This window comes from Pelophylax lessonae, assembly GCF_965119305.1.
Source record: "Pelophylax lessonae genome assembly, chromosome: 2".
NCBI lineage: Eukaryota > Metazoa > Chordata > Amphibia > Anura > Ranidae > Pelophylax > Pelophylax lessonae.
In genome coordinates, this window is record NC_138769.1 from 651,211,635 (window position 1) to 651,232,740 (window position 21,106).

The 21,106-nt window shown below is 41.4% G+C and overlaps 1 protein-coding gene across 1 annotated transcript; it reads left to right on the forward strand.

Annotated features, from left to right (window-relative positions):
• Positions 1–3,976: 3,976 nt before the first annotated feature.
• On the forward strand, positions 3,977–16,834 carry LOC309548226 (uncharacterized protein; the record flags this gene model as incomplete). Its single annotated transcript, XM_082248179.1, has 2 exons — positions 3,977–4,242; positions 15,427–16,834. 2 exons carry the CDS (start codon positions 3,977–3,979, stop codon positions 16,832–16,834), a joined length of 1,674 nt encoding a protein of 557 aa, XP_082104305.1.
• Between the last annotated feature and the right edge of the window lie 4,272 nt (positions 16,835–21,106).

Sequence of the window (21,106 nt, forward strand, 5' to 3'; positions counted from 1 at the left end):
GTTTACCTCAACCCTCTAATTGCCACTTTCACTGGACAGTTTGATGCGTTAAAGGTAGTTGAAAAATAACAGCAGGATTACCATGTACCAAAATAAGTTACGGGGAGGGGGCCTCAGGAAAAAAAGATTCCCTCTGGGTAATCTATGTACTTTGGAAGGATTTTATCAAACTTTGTTGCAAATCCTTAATAATAATTCCTACCTTTTGAAGACATAGCTGTTTGTCTATGTCAATGTGCAGAGTGCATCTGAATGGGAGTGACTTCGCCATTAGTAATCTGATGCACTTGCAGCTTTTTAACGGGGAAAATTGTAGGATCTAAATCCATTTGAAGTGAATAACCCTTTGGGGGTATGTTTGCTGCAGAACATGCCTAAAATCTGTTTTATACCTTAGTGCAGACTTCTGGAAATATCAGTGAGCCAATCACACAAAAATCAGTAAATTAATTGAAAACTGGCTAAAAGACAGAATTCAGAGTGTAGTGGTTAATGATTCTTAGTCTGAACGGTCTAAGGTTATCAGTGGTGCACCCCAAGGTTCAGTGTTGGGACCCTTACTTTTTAATACCTTTATAAATGATATAGGGTCTGGGATTAAAAGTACCATTTCAGTCTTTGCAGATGACACCGAGCTATGCATGAATAACGACCTTACAGGATGTCTCCAACTTACAACTTTGACCTAAATGCACTGTGTAATTGGGCAACTAGGTGGCAAATTAGATTTAATGTTGATAAATAATTGTAAAGTTATGCACTTGGGGCTAAGAATATGCATGCATCATACATAGTAGGGGGAGTACTGGGGGAATCAATGGCGGAGAAGGATCTGGATTTTCTGGTAGATCATAAGCCTAATAGCATACAATGCCAAGCTGCGGTTTCCAAAGCAAACCAAATTCTTTCTTGTATTAACAGAGGTATGGATTTCAGAGAGAGAGATATTATTTTGCCCCTGTACAAATTATTAGTAAGACCTCATCTGGAATATGCAGTTCGGTTTGGGGCACCAATTCACAAAAAGAATATTGGGGAACTTGAGAAAGTGAAGTGAAGGGCAACCAAATGGATTAGAGGTATGGAGGAGCTCAGCTATGAGGAAAGATTAGAGGAACTGAATTTATTTTCTCTTGAGAAGGTTTCTTCACAGTAAGAGCTGTGAAAATGTGGAATAAACTCCCTCAATAGCTTGTTCTGTCCAGCTCAGTAGATTGCTTTAAAAAAAGGCCTGGATTATTATTTGATCCAAGGAATATCTGATTGCCTCTTGGGGGATCAGAAAGGATTTTTTTTCCCCTGCTGAAGCACATTGGATCATGCTTTGCTGGGTTTTCTTTTGCCTTCCTCTGTATCAACTGTGGGTATAAAATTGTGTATATAAGATTGTATAATTTTTTCAACCAGACGAACTATGTAACAAACAGGAAATTACATTTCTGGGGGCATTCCATACACCAACTACACTATATTACCAAAAGTATTGGGACGCCTGCCTTTACATGCACATGAACTTTAATTTCACAAGAACATGTCTTTATGGACCTTGCTGTGAGCACTGGCGTACAGTCATATTGGAACAGGAAGGGGCCATCCCCAAACTGTTCCCACAAAGTTGGGAGCCTGAAATTGTTTAAAATGTCTTGGTATGCTGATGCCTTAACAGTTCCCCTCACTGGAACTAAGGGGCCAAGCCCAACCCCTGAAAAACAACCCCATAGCATAATCCACCTTCAACCAAATGATTTGGACCAGTGCACATGGATGAGTGAGTTTGGGATGGAGGAACTTAACCTCAACCAAATAAAACAGCTTTGGGATGAATTAGAGCACAGACTGTGAACCAGAACTTCTCGTCCAGCATCAGTGCCTGACCTCACAAATGCGCTTCTGGAAGAATGGTGAAACATTCACATATTGGAAAAAACAAACTTATAACAGCGCTCAACACAATTAATAGATAATAATAGTGACTAGTAAGTGTATAAAGTAAAGTGCAGCTGCTGTGCATCCAAACCAATTGTTGGAAAAAATGTGTAAATTTAAGTTAAAACAGCGCTAGCAACAGATATAAAAACAAATAGTGCAATCAATATAAATACAATGGTGCTTTAACTATAAAAAGTCTCTTAATAAAATTAATATAAATTGTTATAAAGGTGCTCTAGTGCAAATCTTGGTTCCTTCAGTGCAAGTGGATAAAGGTGCTCAAGTGCATATCCATCCAGGTGTATTGAGTGCTCACACGAGTGACCCTCCAGGTCCCCTACTCACCACACTATGGATGGTTCAGCGTGTTTGGGTATAATGGGACTGTGATATCCGTGCTCCAATAATTCATCCAAATTAGAATCCCTCCGTTGAGATAAATATGGGTTTCCCCAATATATGTAGATGAAAGAAAGGGGCTGATAGTGTAATACTTTCCAAAAAATATATTTATTCCCCCACAGTTTAAGTTGTACTTACAAGATCAAATGAATGAGAAAGCGATATAACAAACAGGAACGCCGCTGTTGGCGTGCGTTCCACCGAGACCAGGAAGCCTGACCGGAAGTGACGTTACGTGGCTCCACGCCGGAAAGACATTTCCGGCGTGGAGCCACGCAACGTCACTTCCGGTCAGGCTTCCTGGTCTCGTGGAACGCACGCCAACAGCGGCGTTCCTGTTTGTTATATCGCTTTCTCATTCATTTGATCTTGTAAGTACAACTTAAACTGTGGGGGAATAAATATATTTTTTGGAACGTATTACACTATCAGCCCCTTTCTTTCATCTACATATATTGGGGAAACCCATATTTATCTCAACGGAGGGATTCTAATTTGGATGAATTATTGGAGCACGGATATCACAGTCCCATTATACCCAAACACGCTGAACCATCCATAGTGTGGTGAGTAGGGGACCTGGAGGGTCACTCGTGTGAGCACTCAATACACCTGGATGGATATGCACTTGAGCACCTTTATCCACTTGCACTGAAGGAACCAAGATTTGCACTAGAGCACCTTTATAACAATTTATATTAATTTTATTAAGAGACTTTTTGTAGTTAAAGCACCATTGTATTTATATTGATTGCACTATTTGTTTTTATATCTGTTGCTAGCGCTGTTTTAACTTAAATTTACACAAACATTCACAGAGTCAGCCCCAGTTCACACTAGGGCGACCTGTGAGGCGACCTGGTCGCCTCACAGGTCGCCGCAGGTCGCCTCCCATAGGGAAGCTACGGACCCGTTCTAATAGGAGCAACACAAGTCGCTCCGACCTAGAAAAAGGGTCCGGAGCTTCTTTGGGGCGACCAGGAGGCGACCGCCATAGACTTCAATGTTATGAAGTCTGTGGCGGCCGCTCCGAGGTCGCGGCGCGCTGCTCGCACCGCGATCTCGGAGGTCGCCCCTGAAAGTAGCGTCGCGCCAGTGTGAACCGGCGCTCACACTCCTAATCCTTGTGGACAGCTTTCCCAGAAGAGTTGAAGTTTTTATAGCTGCAACGGGTGGGCCAACTCAATATTGAACCCTATAGACTGGGATGCCATTAAAGTTCATGTGTGTGTAAAGGCAGGCATCCCAATACTTTTGGTAATATACAGCTGTGGCCAAAGTTTTGAGAATGACACAAATAATAATTTTCACAAAGTCTGCTGCTTCAGTTTTTATGATGGCAATTTGCATATACTCCAGAATGTTATGAAGAGCGATCAGATGAATTGCAATTAATTGCAAAGTCGGTCTTTGCCATGAAAATTAATTTAATCCCACAAAAAAAAAAAACATTTCCACTGCATTTCAGCCCTGCCACAAAAGGACCAGCTGATGTCATGTTAGTAATTCTCTTGTTAACAAAGGTGTCAGTGTTGACGGGGACAAGGTTGGAAATCGCTCTGTAATGCTGATTGAGTTGGAATAACAGACTGAAAGCTTTAAAAGGAGGGTTGTGCTTGAAATCATTGTTCTTCTTCTGTTAACCATGGTTACCTGCAAGGAAACATGTGCAGTCATCAATGCTTTGCACAAAAGGAGACTCACATGCACGGTTTTGCATGCTACTAAGATTGCACTTAAATCAACCATTTATCGGATCATCAAGAACTTCAAGAAGAGAGGTTCAATTGCTGTGAAGAAGGCTTTAGGGCGCTCAAAAAAGTCCAGCAAGCGCCAGCGCCATCTTCTACAGTTGATTAAGCTGCGGGATCAGGCACCACCAGTGCAGAGCTTGCTCAGGAATGGCTGCAGGCAGGTGTGTGTGCATCTGCACGCACTGCGAGGAGAAGACTTTTGGAGGATGGCCTGGTGTCAAGAAGGGCAGCAAAGAAGCCACTTCTCTCAGGAAAGATATCAGGGACTGACTGATATTCTGCAAAAGGTACAGGGATTGGACTGCTGAGGACTGGAGTAAAGTCATTTTGTCTGATGAATCCCCTTTCTGATTGTTTGGGGCATCCACAAAAAAATCTTGTCTGGAGAAGTAAAAGGTGAGCACTACTATCAGTCCTATGTCATGCCAACAGTAAAGCATCCTGAGACCATTCATGTGTGGGGTTGCTTCTCAGCTAGGAGAGTGGGCTCACTCACAATTTTGCCTAAGAACACAGCCATGAATAAAGAATGGTACAAAAACATGGTCCGAGAGCAACTTCTTCCAACTATCCAAGAACAGTTTGGTGACGAACAATGTCATTTCCAGCATGATGGAGACCCTTGCCATAAGGCAAAAGTGATAACTAAGTGGCTTGGGGAACAAAACATGGAAATTGGATCCATGGCCAGGAAACTCACCAGACCTTAATTCCATTGAGAACTTGAGGTCAATACTCAAGAGACAGGTGAACAAAAAAATCCCCCTACAAATTCTGACAAACTCCAAGCATCGATTATGCAAGAATGGACTGCCTTCATTTAGGATGTGGCCCAGAAGTTGAATGACAGCATGTCAGGGCGATTTGCAGAGGTCTCGAAAAAGAAGGGTTAACACTGCAAATATTGACTCTTTGCATAAACTTAATATAATTGTCAATAAAAGCCTTTGACACTTATGAAATGCTTGTAATTATACTTCAGTATACCATAGTAACATCTGACCAAAAAGATCTAAAAACACTGAAGCAGAAGACTTTGTGAAAATGAATATTTGTGTAATTCTCAAAACTTTTGGCCAGGGCTGTAGTGTATGTACAGAAGGCCCCCAGGTTGCCATATTGCATTTTACAGAAAAATGCAGCATCTGCAGAGTGAAAAAGGAATAATCATTTTTGTTAACATGCAATTACAATATGACTTGTGTTGCAAAATTACATGATCTATATACTGTATATTCTTTTTATTTGCTATATTCTTCACCACGAAAGTGGATTTACCCTTTAATCTCACACAAGTGCATATTTAATAGACAATTAATTTTGTAAACTGGATTTAGGCCAACTTTACAAACTTGTATGTAGTTTAAAGTTCAATATACAGTATATATATATATATATATATATATATATATATATATATATATATGTACACCTTTGATTTGAAATGCAGCTTTAGCTTTTATAACAGTCAGTAAATTTGGACTACATCTATGTTGTCATATTATGACAATTTTGTATTGGTATTATTATTGACTCATAGACTTCGCTAGGTTTGTATTTCCATGACCCCAGTATTGCTCTAAACAACCTGTCAGCTGGCAGAATTTACTGGTCCAAATGATTTGGACCAGTGTACAAAGCAAAGTCCATAAAGACATGGATGAAGACGTTTGGGGTGGAGGTACTTGACTGGCCTGCACAGAGTCCTGACCTCAACCCGATAGAACACCTTTGGGATGAATTAGAGTGCAGACTGAAAGCCAGGCCTTCTTGTTCAACATCAGGGCTTGACCTCACAAATGGCCTTCCCAAAAGAGTTGAAGCTGTTATAGCTGCAAAGGGTGTGCCAACTCCATATTGAACCCTACAGAATAAGACTGGGATGCCATTAAAGTTCATGTGCATGTAAAGGCAGACGTCCCAATACTTTTGGTAATATAGTGTATAGGTCTATATTATGTCATACGGGAGGGCTCTTATCCTCTATGCACAGCACACTCTGCTCTTACAGCAGAAACTTGCAAAAAACAACATACACTAAGAGGCTGATTCACTAAAACATTTGAGAATGTTCACTCAATAAATGTAACGGAGATTCACTTCAATTATCCAATCACGTGCAAAGAAAATTCCTGATTATTTATTTAATCTGGACATGATTGCGTATTCAAAGTGAAAACAACTACAATTTGAGTAAAGATTTGCAACACCTTTAGTAAATCAACCTGAAGTTTGCAAATCTACCCCATAAGTATAAATCACTATGCATATCACTACCCCATAAGTATAAATCACTATGCATATTACTACCCCATAAGTATAAATCACTATGCATATCACTACCCCATAAGTATAAATCACTATGCATATCATTACCCCATAAGTATAAATCACTATGCATATCACTATCCCATAAGTATAAATCACTATGCATATCACTATCCCATAAGTATAAATCACTATGCATATCACTACCCCCATAAGTATAAATCACTATGCATATCACTACCCCATAAGTATAAATCACTAGGTACATTGTCTAAAATGGATGTGTGATATAGGGGTATTTGATGTTGGGCATGGTGGGTATTCCTGGTACATACACACTTCTATTCTGTATACTATAATCTTGACTCAAAAGAAAAAATTAAGAAAAGAAACTAAAGAAAAATCAATCATAAAGCAGTATTTTATGGCACTCTTGATAATTATGTTCTTATAGCAGTTTATTATTCACATTTTCTTTTTTCCTTTTTAAAAAATTCAGATTTCACTAAAAGTACTCTGAGCACAAAAAGGAATTATACTCTTCATATCCGAAAAAATATTCTGCTTTTCTCTCCATCAGAGATAAATAACAAATACAGGTTTTTTTTTCATGTCGGACAGAGTCTTTGAAATCATTTCAAACTATGGCACATTACTGGATGAAATTAATTTGGTGGTATTATGAGCTTTTACTTTTTTCCTGTCTGTGACGTTCACATGATGCAGAAATTTGCCTTTTTATTTGTGTCTTAAATGCATGCAAATAATACAGCAGCTGACAATGTGTAATCTCACCAATATTCTATAGTTTAAAGATTCTAAAAAATTGAGATAATTACATATCACTTAAACCTTTGATAATACCTTGTGCAGCAAAAAGCCTGGAAAACCTTTTAGGGGCTTTTTATCATTCCCAGTTCTGTCTGCAAGAAGCTAATTTGCCACTATTTGTGCCGGCTTTAACTAGGTGCGAAAAGGGAAAGAATATGTTGCAAGCTTTATTAAAAAGATTGATGATTAGTCACACACACTTGAAGGCAGGTTCCATGCCTGGCCCTACTCTACTCATTAGCTAAACTGAGAGCTGCCAGTGTTCTTTCTGATAAGGAGAATAAGGCAGCTTTAAAGCGTAACTCCACTTTTGTTGAGAAAAAAACATTCCCCTCTGGGTGGTCTCTGTACATTTCAAGGATTTTTACAAACTTTGTTGCAGATTCCTACCTTTTGTTATTCTGAAGAAATCTCTGTGTGTTTGTCTGTATCCACATGGAAAAGTGAATCTAACGGGAGTTGTTTCATAATTATCAATTAGCTGCTGCACCTGTAGGGTTTTAATGAGGAAATCCGCTGGGCCTGCATCCCTTTAGGCGTCTTCCTATTGGGAGTATCTCACCAAAAATGAAATTTTTGTTGCAGGGGATGCCAGAAATCTGACTTGTATCTTAGTGCAGACTTCTGGGAAAATCAGTGAGCCAATCACACAAGCAGGAAATGATGTTTCTGGGGTGTGTCCAGTATACATTCTGTGTACAGAACAACTCCAGGTAGCCATTTTGCCAATGCATTTTACAGAAAATTAGAGAGCTGCAGATTATAAGGTAAGGTTATTTTTTATAACATGAAGTTACAATATGATTTGTGCTGCAATTGTATATGCGCTATATAATTTTTTTCTTTATTTGCTATTTTTTTCCTAGAAAAGTGGAGTTACTCTTTAACCATTCAACGCAAACTGACATAGACCTACGTTGGCTGACTTTAAGTGGTTGTACCAGGATGATGCCTCTAGCTAGAGGCATCATCCCGGTACGTTGTTTAGAGCCGGCGGTCGGCTTTCCGGCGGTAATGACCGATGAAGCTCGGGAGCCGCTCGATCGTTACCCCGGCGAGCGGGAGGGGACGCCCCCCCCTCCCACCGCCTTCCGTGGCTCTGCCCGGGTCTCCCGTCCCACCGGGAGACCCGAGCAACCAGCCGGCATGTCCGCCGGCTGGATGGAGTCCCGATCTAAGCCGGATGCGGCTTCGATCGGGTCTCCGATGACATAACCCGGAGGCGGCGTCCATGACGTCACATCCGGGTTACTCGGCTGCTAAAGGCGGCAGATTCAAAAACTGAATGTATTCAAAAATGCAGTTTTTGGCGTTTTGAATACATGGAAGTGAAGTGGAGGGGTCTAGCATCTTTTAGACCCCGATCCCTCCATAAAGAGTACCTGTCACTGCATATTGCTGTCACAAGGGATGTTTACATTACTTGTGACAGCAATAAAAGTGAACAGATTTATTTTTTTTTTAAAAAAAACCTGTGTTAAAATAAAAAAAAAAATAAAATAAATAGGAAAAAAATTTTTTAAGCCCCCCACGTCGCCGTGAGCTCGCGCAAAAAAGAAAACGTATATGGAAGTCGCGCGGCAAATTAAATTGCTGTTCAAACTACACATGTGAGGTATCGCCGCGATCGCCAGAGCATGAGCAATAATTAAAAAAAAAATAGCTACACTCTAATTCTAAACTGGTAACCGTTAAAACAATTTTAAAGCGTCGCCTATTTAGATTTATATTGACCGTAGTTTGTCGCCATTCCACGGGTGTGTGCAATTTTAAACCGTAACATGCTGGGTATCTATTTACTCGACGTGACATCATCTTTCTTAATATACAAAAAATGGGCTAACTTTACTGTTTAGTTTTTTTTAAATGCAGTAAAGTGTGATTTTTCGTAATTTTTCCCAAAAAATGGCATTTGAAAGATCGCTGAGCAAATAACGCGTGACAAAAAATATTGCAATGACCGCAATTTTATTCTCCAGAGTCTTTGCTGAAAATATATATATATATATATATATATAATATTTGGGGGTTCTAAGTAGTTTTCTAGCAAAAAATACTGATTTTAACTTGTAAACAAAAAGTGTCAAAAATAGCCCGTTCTTGAAGTGGTTAACAGTAAGGATGATCAAACTTTTGAAAAGTTCGGCTCGACCAGAACACCCGAATTTTCCAAAAGTTCGGTTCGGATTTAAGAACCCCATTGAAATCAATGGGACCCGAACTTCGGTAATCAAAAAACACAATTTTTAGGCACTAAAACCCAATAAATGCCCCTAAAAAGTGCCTAGGGTTCTGGGTCATGCCCCATTAACTATTAATCACACAAAAAAAAGTTATTTTTGATAAAAAAGACAATTATTGAAAAAAAAAAAGAGAGAGATTTTTTTATTTTGACTTTGGATTTAGTATCTGGGGGGTCTAAAAAGTGTACCTGTAAAGTTTCAGCTCTGTAGCATGTCCGGAACCATGAAAAAAGAAAAGATAATTTTTCAGTAGAACAGGGATGTGGGACCCTCCTTTAACACCTATATGATCTTTTTTTATGGTTCTGGACATGCTACAGAGCTGAAACTTCACAGGTACACCTTTTAGACCCCCCAGACACAAAATCACACAAAAAAAGTTCTTAAAAATTGTCATTTTTGATAAAAAAGCCAATTATTGAAAAATTTAAAAAAAAAAAGAGATTTTTTGATTTTTACTTTGGATTTAGTATCTGGGGGGTCTAAAAAGTGTACATGTGAAGTTTCAGCTCTGTAGCATGTCCAGAACCATTAAAAAAAGATTGTTTGTATTAGAAAACTTTCCGCTCAGGGGGTTGGCTTCGCTGCTGTAACACCTTGCCGGTTTAATAGAAGGCATTTTTTTGGGTTCTTTGCAGTCAGGAAAAACATCTGAACTTGTGTATAGTGGTACTGTGCACAAGTTCAGATGTTTTGCCTGCCTCCAAAAACCCCCAAAAAATGCCAGCAAAAACACACCTGGGCATTTTTTTTTTGACACTAGCGTTTTCTTTGGCATTTTTTGGGGTTCTTTTGAGGCAGGCAAAACATCTTAACTTGTGTATAGTGGTGTATATACACACATCCATATATTTATATACACACCTAGACATATATAGGTGTGATAGTAGCAGAAATATATGCTTGCGCTAATGAAATCATTTACAGTAATATATTTCTGCTACTATCACACCTATATATGTCTAGGTGTGTATATAAATATATGTATGTGTGTACATATACCACTATACACAAGTTCAGATGTTTTGCCTGCCTCAAAAGAACCCAAAAAAATGCCATAAAAACGCTAGCGTCAAAAAAAATGCCCAGGTGTGTTTTTGCTGGCATTTTTTGGGGGGTTTTGGAGGCAGGCAAAACATCTGAACTTGTGTATAGTGGTGTATATACACACATCCATATATTTATATACACACCTAGACATATATAGGTGTGATAGTAGCACAAATATATGCTTGCGCTAATGAAATCATTTACAATAATATATTTCTGCTACTATCACACCTATATATGTCTAGGTGTGTATATAAATATATGTATGTGTGTATATATACCACTATACACAAGTTCAGATGTTTTGCGTGCCTCAAAAGAACCCAAAAAAATGCCAAAAAAACGCTAGCGTCAAAAAAAAAATGCCCAGGTGTGTTTTTGCTGGCATTTTTTGGGGGGTTTTGGAGGCAGGTAAAACATCTGAACTTGTGCACAGTACCACTATACACAAGTTCAGATGTTTTTACTGACTGCAAAGAACCCACCCAAAAAAATGCCTGCTTTGAAACCGGCAAGATGTGGAGAGACGCTAACCCCCTGAGCTGAAAGTTTTCTAATACATACAATCCTTTTTTTTCTGGTTCTAGACATGCTACAGAGCTGAAACTTCACAGGTACACCTTTTAGACCCCCCCAGACACAAAATCACACAAAAAAAAGTTCTTAAAAATTGTCATTTTTTGGATTTAGTATCTGGGGGGTCTAAAACGTGTACATGTGAAGTTTCAGCTCTGTAGCGTGTCCAGAACCATAAAAAAAAAGATCGTTTGTATTAGAAAACTTTCAGCTCAGGGGGTTGGCTTTGCTGCTGTAACACCTAATACAAACGATCTTTTTTTTTATGGTTCTGGACATGCTACAGAGCTGAAACTTCACATGTACACCTTTTAGACCCCCCAGATCTGAAATACAAAGTAAAAATCAAAAAATCTTTTTTTTTTTTTTTAATTTTTTCAATAATTGGCTTTTTTATCAAAAATGACAATTTTTAAGAACTTTTTTTGTGTGATTTTGTGTCTGGGGGGGGTCTAAAAGGTGTACCTGTGAAGTTTCAGCTCTGTAGCATGTCCAGAACCAGAAAAAAAAAGGATTGTATGTATTAGAAAACTTTCAGCTCAGGGGGTTAGCTTTTCTCCACACCTTGCCGGTTTCAAAGCAGGCATTTTTTGGGGTTCTTTGCAGTCAGGAAAAACATCTGAACTTGTGTATAGTGGTACTGTGCACAAGTTCAGATGTTTTGCCTGCCTCCAAAACCCCCCAAAAAATGCCAGCAAAAACACACCTGGGCATTTTTTTTTTGACGCTAGCGTTTTTTTGGGTTTTTTTGAGGCAGGCAAAACATCTGAACTTGTGTATAGTGGTATATGTACACTCATACATATATTTATATACACACCTAGACATATATAGGTGTGATAGTAGCAGAAATATATTACTGTAAATGATTTCATTAGCGCAAGCATATATTTCTGCTACTATCACACCTATATATGTCTAGGTGTGTATATAAATATATGGATGTGTGTATATACACCACTATACACAAGTTCAGATGTTTTGCCTGCCTCCAAAACCCCCCAAAAAATGCCAGCAAAAACACACCTGGGCATTTTTTTTTTGACGCTAGCGTATTTTGGTATTTTTTTGGGTTCTTTTGAGGCAGGCAAAACATCTGAACATGTGTATAGGGGGTATATATACACATATATGTCTGAATATATACCCCTAGACATATATAGGTGTGATAGTAGCAGAAATATATTACTGTAAATGATTTCATTAGCGCAAGCATTTATTTCTGCTACTATCACACCTATATATGTCTAGGGGTATATATTCAGACATATATGTCTATATATACCCCCTATACACATGTTCAGATGTCATGTCTGACATCAAACATGTCCTTAAAAAAGCACTGGCAGTGGCAGCCCCTGCAGCATAAAAAATGCTTGGCTGGTGAGAAGCCATATGGGTGTGCCGAAGCAATTCAGAGAAATGATCATTTCTCTATAGTGGTCACCCTGCTATGGAAGGGTTTTGTCACCCTGCCATAGCAGTCACTGCCAGTTAACCCTACACTACACTACGGTCCCCTTACACTTAACACTTTCCCTACAGAAACTAAATTTTTGAAGCTAACTTAAGTGTAAAGGAGCACTCTAACTACACTAGATATCCCTTTCCTCACACTAATAAATAGCTAAATGACACTTTTAAAGTAAAATTAACAGAACTGCTTCCACTCTCTTCCATGTCCAGTATAACAATGCTAGGAATATGGCGGGGGCGATCTTATATACTGGGGGGCGTATTCACTAATGATTGGTCTAGGGACCCCCTAGTCACTCCAATCACATTCCTAGCATTCTCCTGCCCCCTCAATTGGCTTTTGCTAATGGTTCTGGTCCAATCACGGGCTTTTAAAGCCCATTTCCTGAAGCATTGCATTTTGGTTGGTTCTGGTTGCCGAATTCCAAACTTTTTGGGCAAAAAGTTCTAAATTCGGCCGAACCTCGAACACCCAATGTTCGGGCCGAACCGATGGTCGACACGAACCGTTCGATCATCCCTAGTTAAGAGAGAACTCTGCCAAGCATCATGTCATTTTCTTCTAAGCATGAAAAAATAAAATAGAGAATGAGCACATCAACCCGGTGCAATAAAACCTCTATATTTATTATAGCATGCGGGCTGAATGTACTCACAAATGTGTGAAGAGAAGGTGCCGTCTAGTGGTCCATAGGTGTGGTGGACTGGATCATTGCTAATTGCTGATTTAGGATGTTCTCTAAAAATTGCTTTAGTGTCAGCAAATAGCAATTAAAAGTCAAACCTCTAACATTGTGACTAGACTATTCAAGAAATCCAAAGTTTGAAGATCCATTCCACTATTTATCACATAAATGGATCAAAGCAGGGCCGCATTAAAGTATCCTTTCCCTTTATGCTTGTGAGTGCATTTTACACATTTGCCATAATAAAGAGGAACTTCAGGCAAAACTTTTTCCTGGTGCCTCCATGGCAGCATACCTGTGATAGAGCTCCGCCTCTACTCCCTCTTCAGGACTAGTGAATAGCATAAAAGAAAGTCGTCCCCTATTCCCAGCATTCTCCTTTTTTTCCTCATACCTTCTTGACTGGTGAAGAGTAGCAGTATGTCCTTACCTGCTGACCATCTGGCAGCTTCCGCCGGGTTAAGCCTCTCCTGTGCGCAGTCCCTGCTTCTTGGGTCGCTCAAAGCACTGATAAGACTGGGAACCCCTTCTGTGGATCTTGGGGTAAGGCGCAGAGTTTCCTCATAGGAACGCATTCTGCCTGCAATGGAACAGATTTATGATGATTTGACTGCAGGGTTTTGCAGGAGGACCCACTACCTTAAAGTAGTTCCTTTCTCTTATATTTTTTTCCTTCCCCCTTTTCCTGTCAAAGATAGGTCATGTATTTGCTCTCCCCTTCTTATATTTGCTCTCATATCCCCTTTTCTATTAGGTTCATATCATGATAAAGCCCCTTATATGTTGTGTACCGTCTTTTATATACCTGTTGTTCGGCTTGTTTGTCCCGCTCCGGGCTCCAGTCTCATCGGCGTGCGACGTTCTATGGCTGTGTAGTGTGTGCAGCCTTCGGCCGCTCCGCTCCTCCCCTCCTTATCCTATTCGCTGGCGTTCCAGCGTGGGGAGGCGGGGATTCCGGTGGTCGGGTGGATAGGGCGTGTGCGCATGCGCGGGCGCATGCGCAGTACGAACGAAGCGCGGGCGGCCATCTTGGTTAAGGGAAACAGGTAGGGCTTTTGCCCACAGTTTCCCTTAACATTCCAATTAATGGAGGAGGAGGGATTTTGAGTTCCCTCCCTCCTCCTATTAGTATTAAAGGAATCATTAGCCTGGTAGTTATGCAGGCTGATGGTTCCTGCATTATTCTATGCAAAAAGCCCCAGGTAAGCTATTGCTCTCTGCAGGGCAATATAGGACTTTATTTATATGGTTAAAAAAAAAAAAAAAAAAAAACTTTATTTATATGGTAAAAAAAAAAAAAAAAAACTTTATATAGTAAAAAAAAAAAAAAAAAAATTTTTTTTGTCTTAAAATTGTTAAAAAAAAAAAAAAAAAAAAAAAAAGGGGTGAGGGAACTGTGAATATGATAGTATATGTGTGTTTACATGTATGTATATGCAGTGGTGTATTTAGGTTTTGTGCTGCCCTAGGCCTGACTAAACTTGGGCACCCCTAATTTAGATATGACCCACTCCTTCCTGTAAAGGCAACACCCCTTCCTGTTTATGACCCGCCATGTCATCTGTAAACCACAGACCACAACCACAACCACAGCCTATCAGTGCAGCCTCATGAGTTCCCATAAGTTCAGCTTCATCAGTGCCCATCAGTGCTGCCTTATCAGTGCAGCCCTATCAGTGCAGCTTATCAGTCCTGCCTCATCAGTGGCCATCAGTGCAGTCTATTAGTGCCCATCAGTGCAACATATCAGTGCCCATCAGGGCAGCATATCAGTGCAGCCCCATCAGCTTTTTTGCTGCCCCCCTGGCAAAGTGCTGCCCTAGGCCTGGGCCTTTTTGGCCTAGGCCAAGATACAGCACTGTGTATATGTATGTATGTATATATATGTATATATATATATATATATATGTTTTTTAAAAAAAATGGGGGTATTGCTTTTTTTTTATGTTTTTTCTTCCGTTTTTTCCCGGCCCCCTTTTATTGAAGACCCTATGCCCACCCTATTTCTAATCACCTTTTGTTCTCATTGTCTTGCCATCTTTTTGATCTATTCTACCTTTTTCTTTTTAGTCGGTCCTCCCGTAACGCCCTGCAATGAGCCACTCATCCCGTGCACAAGATCCTCACAATAGGTATAGGACCACCTTATCGTGAGTATGTTTAGGTACCAAAAAGAGTGCATAATTGGCTGACAAGGGTACTTTGTTTCAGCCCTACTCATTCTAGAAGATCAGGAAGATCTTCAGGACACCGCAAAGATGACAGCCCGGATCGCAGATCCCGCCATAGATCTTCAGAAAGATCAAGATCAAGGCAACGTCGCTCGCCCTCTGCACCACCTCGCTCCACCAAGAAATGTTGGGCCTCTGGAGCAATACCCTTGCCACGCAAGCTGGTTTGCAGAGACTGCTTCCGCGAGTATGCCTCCAATCGGGAAGCAGAAAATATCCAGGTGGTAGATATGCTCAAACAAACTATGAAGGACTCCCTCGCAGAGTTGAAAACCCTGATTCCCGCGCAGACAGCCCCTTCTAGGGCATTAGCGCAAGGCACAGATCCTGATGCACCAGGTCCTTCAGGCCCCAACACCTCTCGGCCGTCCTCAGACCCACCGGCCAGAGACGATTCTGCGGATTCACTCTCAGAGGAGTCCTCAGACGAAGCAGATCCATCAGGCTTCAGTTATACCTTGGTGCAGCCATTCATCCAGGCAGTGAAGACAGCCATTGCCTGGAAAGACACAGAGGATCCCCCGGCAAAATCCAAGACTTACTTCCCCTTCCTTAAAAGGAAGCAGGTTTTTTTCCCACTAATGGGTGAGATCAGAGAGATTATAGAGGAAGAATGGAAGAAAACCAATAAGAAGTTTTCTCTGGGCCGCCTCAATAAACTTTACCCACTGGCCGAATCGGATGCACAATCCTTAAACTCTATGCCGGTAGTTGATGCAGCAGTGGCACGCCTTGCCAAGAATGTGACTCTTCCCATGGAGGATTCGACTTCCTTTAGGGATCCTCTAGACCGCAAGATCGATTTTGACCTAAAGAGAAGCTACTTGGCCTCAGGCGCTGCCTGTAAACCGGCCATTGCACTCACATCGGTGTCCAACGCCATCAGAGTCTGGACAGATAATGTGGAGACAGCCTTGCGCCAGGATGTTCCCCGAAAAGACATCATCAAGGCGCTTGAAGAACTCAAGATATCAGCAGACTTTGTCGGAGAAGCCGCAATCTATACAATCCGCTGTTCAGCAAGGTCATTGCTTCACGCAGTGATGGCGAAAAGGGCCCTTTGGTTAAAATCTTGGACAGCAGATCTATCATCCAAACAAAATTGGTGTAGGATACCCTTTGATGGAAAGGCTCTCTTTGGGAAAAGATTGGATGAAGCTATCTCCAGAGTCTCAGGAGGGAAGTCCGGCTTACTCCCCCAGGACAGAAAACCCAAGAGATCCAGAGTGGTTTCTTCAAGATTTCGCCCATCAAGATACAGAGACTACAGGCAGCCAAGACAACAAGGGGAGAACAGAAGACCCTGGAGGGGCACGCAGGCCTCTTTTTTGGGGGCACGCAAAAATAAGACCCTTACAGCTCCCCAAGAATCCACAAAGTCTTTTTGACGCCAGGGGTCTGCAGTCCCTCCCAGTCGGAGCAAGACTGCAACTTTTCTACCCGGTTTGGGCTGCCCGCTGCCAGGACCCTTGGGTCTTGTCCACGATCAAGTTAGGGCATCATTGGGAGTTCTCCCATTCACCACCTCAAGTCTTTCAGAAAACAAGAATCCCAGCTTCTCGGGAAAAAGCTTCGGCACTACTACAATTTCTGACAGAACTTCAGCTCCAGGGAGCAGTTGTTCCAGTCCCATCGGCAGAACACTATACAGGCTTCTATTCCCCGCTCTTTCTGGTCAGAAAAAAGACAGGAGGATGGAGACCTGTGATAGATCTCAAGAAGCTAAACCGTTATATAACACTCGAAAGCTTCAAGATGGAATCACTAAATACAATCATGCAGGTAATCCAGCCAGGAGACTGGATGATATCACTCGACCTCCAGGATGCCTATCTACACATTCCCATCCTTTCATCCTTCCAGAAGTTCCTGAGGTTTACAGTAGGGGGAATACATTTACAATTCAAGGCCCTTCCGTTCGGCCTCTGTACCTCACCTCGGGTATTTACCAAGGTTCTGATAGCTGTTATCGCTCCCCTCCGGGAGAGGGGTTTAAGAGTGTTCCATTATTTGGACGACATCCTTCTCCTTGCAGACAATCCAGTACAGCTAATGTCCCACAGGGAGATTCTTCTTCAGTCCCTGGAAGATTTCGGATGGCTGGTAAATCTGAAGAAGAGTCATCTTTCACCAACACAACAGATGGTTTATCTAGGGGCATTCTTCAATACTCGACAGGGAACGGTATCCTTACCCCCCGAGAAGAGAGACATTGTCATCCAGAGAATGTACAAGGTCATCGAGAGTACTCATCTGACGGCCTCCCAGTGCCTGAGCCTAGTGGGTACGATGTCATCTTGCATCCCCATGGTGCCATGGGCCCATTGGCATCTACGTTTCTTCCAAACAGGCTTCCTAGCGCAGTGGAAGAAGGAACATCTTTCCAGAGGATCAAAATAACCTCAGTAATGCGCAGGAGCTTACACTGGTGGACAAAGAGGAAAAACCTCGAGAAGCCTCACTATCTAGGTTCGTTTTCATGGACCATTGTTACGTCAGACGCAAGCGGATACGGTTGGGGCGCCCATTGCGGAGATACAAATCTTCAAGGAAGATGGTCCTGTTCAACCAGGGGAATAGTATCCAATGTGCTGGAGTTGAGAGCGGCCTTCTTAGCCCTAACATCCTTAACACCACTCCTCCAAGGACACAGAGTTCTTCTCAGGATGGACAACAAAGCAGCAGTATCCTACCTACAGAAACAGGGAGGAACACGCAGCAGATCCCTCCTGTTGGAAGTCGAACCCATAATGCTCTGGGCGGAGAGGAACCTGATGGATCTGAGAGCGGTCTACCTTCCAGGCAAGCTCAACACCATAGCAGACTCCCTGTCCAGGAATTTTCTGGACAACAACGAATGGTGTCTCCACCCACACATCTTCCTGCAGATCTCCAACCTCTGGTTTCCCCCACAACTGGATATGTTCGCTACCCCGGAGAACTCAAGACTTCCCAGGTTCTTCTCTCGTCTCCACCACCCTCAGGCGGAGGCGGTAGATGCCCTGACGTGCCCTTGGAACTTTTCCATGGCTTATGCCTTTCCTCCACGTCCGTTAATTCTGAAATTCCTCTGGAGACTCCTCAGAGAACCAGTTCAAATCTTAGCAGTTCTTCCGTTCTGGCCGAAGAGACCATGGTTCCCTCTGGCAGTACGACTCAGTCTGGGACCTCCTGTCAAGATTCCTCCCTTTCTAGATCTGCTCTCTCAGAGGGGTCTATGCCACCCGGACCCGCAGAGGCTGGACCTTCGTGTGTGGAGGCTGAAAGGAGGAGGTTTCAATCTTTAGGATGTACTCCCGGAGTCATTTCTACGCTCTTGAAGGCTAAAAAACCCTCTACAAATGCACTCTATTCCAGGATTTGGAATAAATTTCTGGCATTTGCGACAGAACAAGATTTCAACCCAAACAGTCCCTCATCCTCCAATTTACTATCCTTTCTTCAATCAGGATTGGATTTGGGGTTAGGTCTAAGCTCTCTAAAAGTACAGGTTGCAGCGATCTCAGCAGCAACCAATATAAGATGGGCGTTAGATCCTTTGGTGATCACTTTCTTTAAAGGGGTACGAAGAATTCGCCCCCCCACTAGACACTCTTTTCCTCAGTGGGATCTTTCTTTAATTTTGGAAGTTCTATCCGGAACCCCCTTTGCCCCTGTGGAGCAAGCAACCTTGTGGAATGTGACTCTACAAACGGTATTTCTTGTAGCCATCACCTCTGGAAAACGAGTTTCTGAACTGCATGCCTTAGGGATAGGCGAAGAGCATATCACCTTTTTCCCTGATAGAGTTGAGCTTCGTCCATTACGAAGCTTCATCCCTAAGGTATCGTCCTCAAGCCATCTTCTCGAACCATGGGCACTACCTGTTCTGTTGGATCCAGAGTCAAACACGCATCATAACCTGGACATCTCCAGAGTTATTCGGGCCTACTTAGGAGCAACAGAATCTTTCAGATCTTCAGAAAGATTACATTTGGAAGGATTGGGAAACAGAGATTTCGGGCACAAAAGTTTTGTTAAAAAGATTTCTTTTATTCAATACAAAACTAAATATTTTAAAATCATAGAAAAATACAGGCAAATGATTGTGTATTAAGGACACAGTGAGACCACATAACAATGGTCTATGTTGTACAATATCACAGTGCATAGAACTTATAGAAGTCGGTTTACATACAGTTCAAAGTACAAGATCATTAGTAGTCATATAATCCTTGGAAACGTATTGCTTGTTATCAGAAGAACCGCCGACGGACACCCAAGCAGTATGGTGCCGGTCAGCAGGGTCGACTGAAAATATAAGTTAACATTCACCATGTAATATATGACCTTTGCTCGACATGTTTCGCTTTCTTAGACAAAAAAGCTTCATCTGGAGCATATCATTTCTTTTGTCTGTGTGAGAAATAACAGTATTTAGATAGATTACATATATGTGTTACCTTATTTTCAGTATGTTATAATTACAATTGTATATCATTTATCTTTCCTTTTAATTACATATAATCGTCTTACACATCTCAGATAAGTCCTTCTATTTTTGCAATATCAACACAATATAACATTGGGTCTTGAGTTGCATTCAGACACTAGAGGAGTTTAGGGGAAAGAACGGAGGTTGCCAATAGTGAGTATATGTGGGGATCCATGCTGTAGTTATAGTATAAGCATGTATATTCTATTTATATACCTGGTAAATGGACAGAAAAATGTATACATACCTGTACATATAGTAATCAGGCACATATCTCAATTTCCATAGAGAATTCTTTAACGAGGAGGACTGTGCGTTTTGGGAAGCTCAGAAAGGCAATGTATAGTGACATAGTAGTGAGGGTAGTCACTCCATGTCTCATATCTGGGTGGATGAGAGCAGAAAAACAATGTTTCTCAGAGTAGTAAGCGTTTTAATTCTATGATATCACTTTAGGGGAAAGCCCATAGGAATGCCAAACCATAAGCTCAAGTGTTCTAAAGTGGTAAAGTTAGTGTGCCTCATGCTTGTTATAAGAGTGTGTAAGTACCTATAGAGCCCATAGAATATCTGCCCTAAACGGGGGGGCAACAGAAAAGACACATAGTCATTCTGGACCGTAAGAGAAGACAGGTGCCATGCGTTTATAAACGATTATACACCAACATACAGAGTTTACCCATTCGTATATGGGCTACCCCTATAGTAAAATATATATCATGTATATTGATTTGCTTTCACACACATATGTGAATATGTGTGTGTAATCAATTTTCGTATCCGGCCCACCCTCCTCTATGATAGTAGGGGGGTGACCAGGGTTATATATAGATAAGCAGTTGCTACATGAGGTCCAAGATGAGTACATGCAAAGCGTACTTAGAATAAACATAGGTAGTAAATATATATAGAGTGCCACCCAAAATGATAGATCGCTATGCAGTACAAAAGTTCCAAACATACACAGACACCTTAGCAATGCTCACCAAACTCAGGAAGGACCAGAGCTTAAATGTAGGGAGCGTGTCTCCTCTGCTTGTATGTCGGCTGTTAAGCACAGTAAGATTAAGGTGAATTCCCGGATATCATAAAAGTGTAATGTTACAGTATTAATACTGGCCATATAAAGCTTACCCCTTGCCACGCTGTTCCCAGCTTCCGCACAGTCCTCACCGGATGGGGAACC